The sequence below is a fragment of the Caenorhabditis briggsae genome, assembly GCF_000004555.2.
Source record: "Caenorhabditis briggsae complete genome, chrIV, whole genome shotgun sequence".
Taxonomy (NCBI): domain Eukaryota; kingdom Metazoa; phylum Nematoda; class Chromadorea; order Rhabditida; family Rhabditidae; genus Caenorhabditis; species Caenorhabditis briggsae.
This window is the reverse complement of record NC_013487.2, coordinates 14,952,760-14,959,396: the sequence shown is the minus strand read 5'-3', so window position 1 is coordinate 14,959,396 and position 6,637 is coordinate 14,952,760. Positions and strand designations below refer to the sequence as shown.

Here is a 6,637-nt window from a genome sequence, read left to right as displayed (position 1 = left end):
GCGAGAGCTTCTTTTCATCGACAATCTGACTGCCGCTTTCAGAGCCTACAGACTGGAGAAAATGGGATATTAAAACCTAATTTTTTGAGAAGAATTTGAATAAATAAATAACTTTTTTTTTGAAATTCTTAAATTTGCCGGAAAGTTTTGAGTTTTCGCAATTTGAATCTTATCAATAGGTACTGTAGCTTTTGAGATGTACGCCTTGGATAACCAAAAGTTGAAAGGCGCTCAACTCAAAAACCACAGTAGCCACCAAAAGTTTTTAACAACAGAAATGTGTAAAATTTTGAGCTGAGCAATTTTGCAGTTGACAATTTTTTGACAGCAACTGTAGTTTTCGAGATATGCGCCTTTAAAGTCGATGTCTGCGTCTCCACTCCCCCTCCTCCCGCCCTTTAAAGCGCACCAACTTTAAAGGCGTGTAACTCAAAAACTACTGTAGGTACCAAAACGTTCTAAACTACAAAAATGTGTAAAATTTTATGCTGAGCTATGTCATATTTGGTGAAATTTTGAGGACTACTGTAGTTTTTGAGATAAGCGCCTTTGAAGTCGATGTCTGCACCTCCCCTCCCCTTCCTCTCGTCCTTGACAGCGCACCAACTTTAAAGACGCATAACTCAAAAACTACGGTAGCTATCAAAAAATTGTAAACTATAAAAATGTGTAAAATTTTATGTTGACCAATTTTGCAGTTGGTAATTTTCTGATAGCTACTGTACTTTTTGAGATATAGGCTTTTAAAAATACGCTCACCCTTGATTCTCGACGAATCCCTGTGTCTGTTGAACGTATTGCTCAGCGGCCGATTTATCGGAGTAGATTCCCAATGGTGAATTGTACTGCATATGTTTGACACGTTGGTCCGTCTCGAATGGCAACGCCGAGCTGTTGAAACCTTGTGGTGGGCGGGACTTAAAATTTTGGAATAAAAAAAAGTTTTTTTTCAGAAAATTTAGTTTTGAAAGTTTTGATTTTAAAGGTTTTTTTTGTGTTTTGTGTGCATTTTTTGGAATTTTTGGGCTACTGTAGCTACCGTAGAATGGCTGTATCTACAGCGGGACTACTGTAGCTCTATAGGGTTACTGTAGCCTACTCACATCACTCGAATGCTGCAAATTGACACGAAACGGCGTGTGATCTTGAGTTGGACCAGTATTTTCAGTGACTTCTGGACGCCAAATTCTTGTTGGCGCACCGGAAGATTGCCTGGAAAATGGGTACTGAAGGGGTACTGTAGTTTTGAAATTTTGGTTTTTTTGGTCAAAAATCTCAAAAATTCGATTTTAAAACATTTGAATTTCCCGCATTTTTATGATTGCAGTTTTAAAATTACCATGGTTTTGGTGTCGTTGTGATTCTCACCATTTTACTTGTGAATAATGATTACTGTGGATTACTGTAAAAAAAGAAAACAATCAAAACAATTGAACTTTTGAACGACAAAAAAAGTGATAAGAATATAAGCAAATTAGAAACAAATTATCATAAAATGGAGGTTTTTCTTGGAGAACACAAAAAATTCTGAGAGACGCAGAGAAACGAGACGACTCTCGCTTCTCTGCGTCTCCTCTAGAGGAAAGACGGTGGCGCCGACTCGCCTAACTTTAAAGGCGCATATCTCAAAAACTACAGTAGCCCTCCAAATTTCACCAAATATGACATTGCTCAGCATAAAATTTTAGACAAGTTTGGAGTTTAGAACGTTTTGGTGCCTACAGTAGTTTTTGAGTTACGCGCCTTTAAAGTTGGTGCGCCTTCAAGGGCGAGAGGAGGGGAGGGGAGGTGCAGACATCGACTTTAAAAGCGCATATCTCAAAAACTACAGTAGCTATCTAAAAATTGTCAACTGCAAAATTGCTTAACATAAAATTTTTCACATTTTTGCAGTTGATTACATTTTGATAGCTACTGTAGTTTTTGAGATATGCGCCCTCAAAGTCGAGAAAATTTAGTAAAATCTCAATTTTAGGAAATTCTAAAGAGATATTTAAGATATTATACTCAGAAATGTGCACAAAAACTATTCAAAATTGCCGGAAAATAGAGGGAAGGGGGTCCAAAAGAGAGGAAGTGGGAGAGTATTTTCCTATATTTTTATTCCATTTCATAGGATTTTTTTTCTATTTTTGGAGAAAAAAGAAGAGAGAGCATAAACATTGTGAATATCACAAATATTATATGTGTATGGAGAGGGAGAGAGACGCAGAGAAATTTAGAAAAAAATTCTAAAATTCCGAAAATTCTAATGTTCTAATGTTCTAAAATTCTAAAATTCTAAAATTCTAAAATTCTAAAATTCTAAAATTCTAAAATTCTAAAATTCTAAAATTCTAAAATTCTAAAATTCTAAAATTCCAAAAAAAAAATAAAATTCCGAAAATTTTAAATGTCTAAAATTCTAAAATTCTAAAATTCTAAAATTCTAAAATTCTAAAATTCTAAAATTCTGAAAAAAAAACCCAAAATCTTCCTATAAAATATCAATGATCATGAGACTTTCTCTTCTCTCATCATCATCATTTTCATAATAATAATAACAATATAACCTATTTAAAATTCAAAATTTCCAAGAGAAACCGTTCCTTCTCCTTCTCCTTCTTCTCCAGAAGAAGAAGAAGATTCTGACGGAAAGGGAGAAGAAAAGAAGAAAAAGAAGAATGTTGCCGTTTTCTCCTCTCCATCCGATTGCCCTGATTCTTATCTTTTAGTAGAATTATATAAAATGCAGAATATACAGAGAGAATTTCGTCTCATGCAAGCGTTCGAAATTTCCAGAAAGAGAGAGTATAGAGAAGTGAGAGACGCAGAGAAACATGAAAAATGATTATATGACCCTTGGAATGATTGTTTACCAGTTAACCTACTTTTACTAGGTAATCCCAATAAGACTAGAGATCAAAAGTGACACAAGTTTAAAGACGCACATCTCAAAAGCTACAGTAGCCGAAAGAAAGATTTCAACTACAAAAATGTGTGAAATTTTATGCTGAGCAATTTTGTAGTTTACAATTTTTATCTAGCTTTTGTAGTTTTAGAGATATGCGCTTTTTTACATTTCGTGCCAGGAAAGGAAGGCTAGAAGTGCGACTGCGTTACTTTAAAGACGCGTATTTCAAAAACTACAGTAGCTATCAAAACGTTGTTAACTTCCAAATTGCTCAGCATAAAATTTTACACATTTTAGCATTTTGCAAATTTTTCTAGCTACAGTACTTTTTGAGATATGCGCCTTTAAACATCGTGTTTTTTGAAAAGCTTAGAGATTTCTTTGAAAATAGGATTTTTTTAAAGTATTTTTTTTTCAAAATTTTATAACTTTTGGGTTACTGTAGTTACAGCAATTGCTACAGTAATTTTTACAACAACTCAAAACAGAAGTCTGATGATTAAATGTTTATCGAAATTTGAATGAAATTTTTTTTGAAATTTATGTGGAAGAAATGTATGTGGAATTTATATCACTCAAAAGCCCTTTAAATTTCCTTCAAAACTTTTTAACTTTCATCAAATTTGGTTGCCGTTGAAGCGAGTTATGTACCTTTAAAGTTTGTCGGAAAGACGCAGAGAAGCGAGGGCGCTCTCGCTTCTCTGCGTTTCCCCTCCCCTCAATCGGCGAAGAAGGCGCGTCAACTTTAAAGGCGCATATCTCCAAAACTATGGCAGCTAGCAAAAAATTGTAAACTACAAAAATGTGTAAAATTTTATGTTGAGCAATTTTCTAGTTAAGTTTGTTTTTATAGCTACTGTAGTTTTTGAGATATGCGTCTGTAAAGTTAAGGCACCTTCGTGAGGAAGAGAGACGCAGAGAAACGAGAGTACTCAATCTTCTCTGCGTCTCTTTGGTGTTGTTAGTAATTATTCATCATTTTTAGGTCATTTTTTGTCGTTTTGTTCCCAATTTTAGCCCTAACTTCCATACATACCTTGTCACAATAAGCTCAATTTTCTCATGAGCCGTCACCAAGAGTCGATCAACTGCGTTGATATCCAAATTGTCCAAATCTTCCAATTTATCAACGACATCTCCATTTCGAAGACCAGCACGATCCGCCAAACTGCCTCCGATAACCTGAAAAAAGAAATTCAGAAATTCCAAAAAATTCCTAAAAATATTTTTTAAAATTTCTAAAATTTCCCATTTTTCAATTCCATATTTTTCACATTAACACATTGTTTTGTTCTTAAGTGCTCCCCGAAATCTCAAAATCACCGTTTCTCTGCGTCTCTCATTTTTTCATACTCTCTCACTCTCTCTCTTGCTCATTTTTTCACCACAAAATCGGCTCATTTACACCGCTTTTTCATCCGTTTTCACTTTTTTTTTCTCTCTCTCTCTCTCTTTCATTTCAGTAGTAATATGTGTGTACCTGGGAGCATGCCGTGATTATTACAATTTAGAGAAAAAATGAAAATGAAAAAGAGAGAGAGAGAGAGAGAGAGAGAGAGAGAGAGAGAGAGAGAGAGAGCAATCCGGAAGAAAAAATGGATGAGACAGACACACGTTTGTCCAGATGTCCGTGAAACTTCTTGAATTTAATTGTTCTGAATTTCAGCTTTTTCAGATATTCAGGATTTTGGATTTTTTGGATTTTCCTGGAATTTTAGAATTTCTCGGATTCCAAGAACTTTTACTTTTCTTGAATTTTCAGGATTCTGGGTTCTTTCTAAAATTTTTAGGAATTTTAGAATTTTCTAGAATATCACTTTTTTTGGAAACCTTCCAATTTTTCTGATTTCAAGGTTTCTGGAAACTTCCAGGATTTTTTAAATTTTTTCGAAATCTCTGACATAATTTTTTAGTAAAAAAAACTCACATTGACAATCAAAACGGCACCATCTGGAGCTTCGGTGACACCGAACCCCCATGGGGTTCGGCGATCGGACCGTGCCATTCGTACGGTCACTCTTTCCATTATTACCTGAAAAACGTTGATAATTGTTCAATCAAAAAGCTCAAAACGTTGAGAATGTTTCGAAAATTCAGAAAGTTGTAAAAATGGGAATACGGGAAATTTGAACAGCTCGATGAACTCAGAAATTGAAAAGTTTCAAAAATGGAGAATCGAAAAATCTGATTTTCAGTTTTCAGAGAACTTTAGGAATTGAAAAAACATTCAAAGTTTTTTCTTCGAACTAAACATACTGAAATAATAAAAAAATACCGTAAAACCTGTATTAGAAGGGCCCCATTCAATAGAAGGGCCCTCCGAGAGGGGTTTGGAAGAATAGAAGGGCCCTCTGTGAAGAAGGTCCCCCTTCAAAATGTGTGTTTTGAAATCAGAAAATTTCGGGAACTCCACAATTTAATAACTATTTGTCGAAACTCCATTTTTCGATGAAAATCTTGCTAAATTTTGGTGAAATTGACAGATTTTCATGAATTTTGAATTTTTCAATTTCGGAAAAAATATAAGAACCCCCTGTAATAGAAGGGCCCCCTGTACTAAAAGTGTCCCTCCGGAGGCGCCTTGGAACAATAGAAAAGCTGCCCTTGAGGTTTTACGATATTTCTATTTTTGTTGTCTTGTATACATTTACAAAAAGTGGTTATACTAGTACAAGAGAGATAGAGAAAAAGAGAGACGCAGAGAAAAATAGATTCGGGGAGATTAAGCGATTTCGGCTATATAATAGAGATGAAAAATATATAATGTTTATGTGCCTGCCAAAAACCTATACAATATTAAATGTATTTGAAAATCAAAAAGACACCAGAACGTTTCTACGACAACGAACAAGTGATTGATAGTTTTTTGATAGAAATCCGAATTTCGGAATGTTCTGAAACTGAAAAAATTTCAGGCGGAAAAACATTTGAAACGATCAAAATAGGAATCTGTAAATCCAGATGACTTCAGTTTTTCAGGGTTTTTTTTCCAGAAAAAAATTTTGTTGGGGAAAATAGATTTCGAAATTTTTTGAAATTTTTCTTTTCGCTATTCTGAAGTGACTAATTCATTGTGGGAAATAATAAGAATTGATTGACAGTTTGACAAAAAGAAGTGAACCGAAAGACAGTCCAAATGATAAAACATTAAAGGAGGTGATTCAGGTTCTATTTTATATCACTTTCAGTACATTATTAATTGCTCGATTATTGAAGTTTTGCATTTTCAGTCAACTTTCGTTTAAAGGAGGCCAGACATGAAAATTTTCAAAATTCTATTTTTTTTTAAATATATTCCACAGTACAGTCAGAAAATAACAATGGACACAAAACCATAACTCCTTGTTACTGTACAAGCGAGAACGCGACCGTTCTTCCAAGCGGTGCCCACTCCTCGTTTCATAATCGTTTTAGAGGTAGAAGCCGACAAGCGCTGTGTGGTGTAAAGGTGAGCGTGCTTGTCTATCAGTCGTGCATCGCGGGTTCGACTCCTGTATGTGCGTTTTCGTTTTTTTTTCTGTTTTCATGCGGCGACATCCTAGAATGGAAGAATAACGATGATAAAACAATGATAAAACATTAAAGGAGGCCAGACACGAAAGTCTACGGGGTTTTCTCGGGGCGAGATCATGTATTCTGACGGAAAATCGTGCGATTGCGACCAATGCGCGCTACTTGACGAGCATTTATTTTTTTAGAATACACTAGATTTCTTTACTGTTTGGCACTTATTCCCGACTTTTT

General features: G+C 34.9%; 2 protein-coding genes across 2 annotated transcripts in view; one reads left to right on the top strand and one right to left on the bottom strand.

Moving 5' to 3' along the window:
- CBG12471 overlaps window positions 1–188 on the top strand; it is a gene marked incomplete at both ends in the record, with an annotated part of 1,563 nt that extends 1,375 nt beyond the window's left edge. Inside the window, one exon of the mRNA XM_002639697.2 lies at window positions 180–188. Within this exon, the coding sequence (XP_002639743.2) occupies window positions 180–188 (9 nt within the window). The remainder of the gene's footprint in view (window positions 1–179) is intronic.
- Window positions 189–755: 567 nt separating this feature from the next.
- Window positions 756–4,919, bottom strand: CBG12470 (the record flags this gene model as incomplete). The annotated part of the gene is made up of 4 exons (XM_002639696.1): window positions 756–917; window positions 1,104–1,212; window positions 3,930–4,075; window positions 4,821–4,919. The coding sequence occupies 4 exons, from the start codon at window positions 4,917–4,919 to the stop codon at window positions 756–758; spliced, it is 516 nt and encodes a 171-aa protein (XP_002639742.1).
- Between the last annotated feature and the right edge of the window lie 1,718 nt (window positions 4,920–6,637).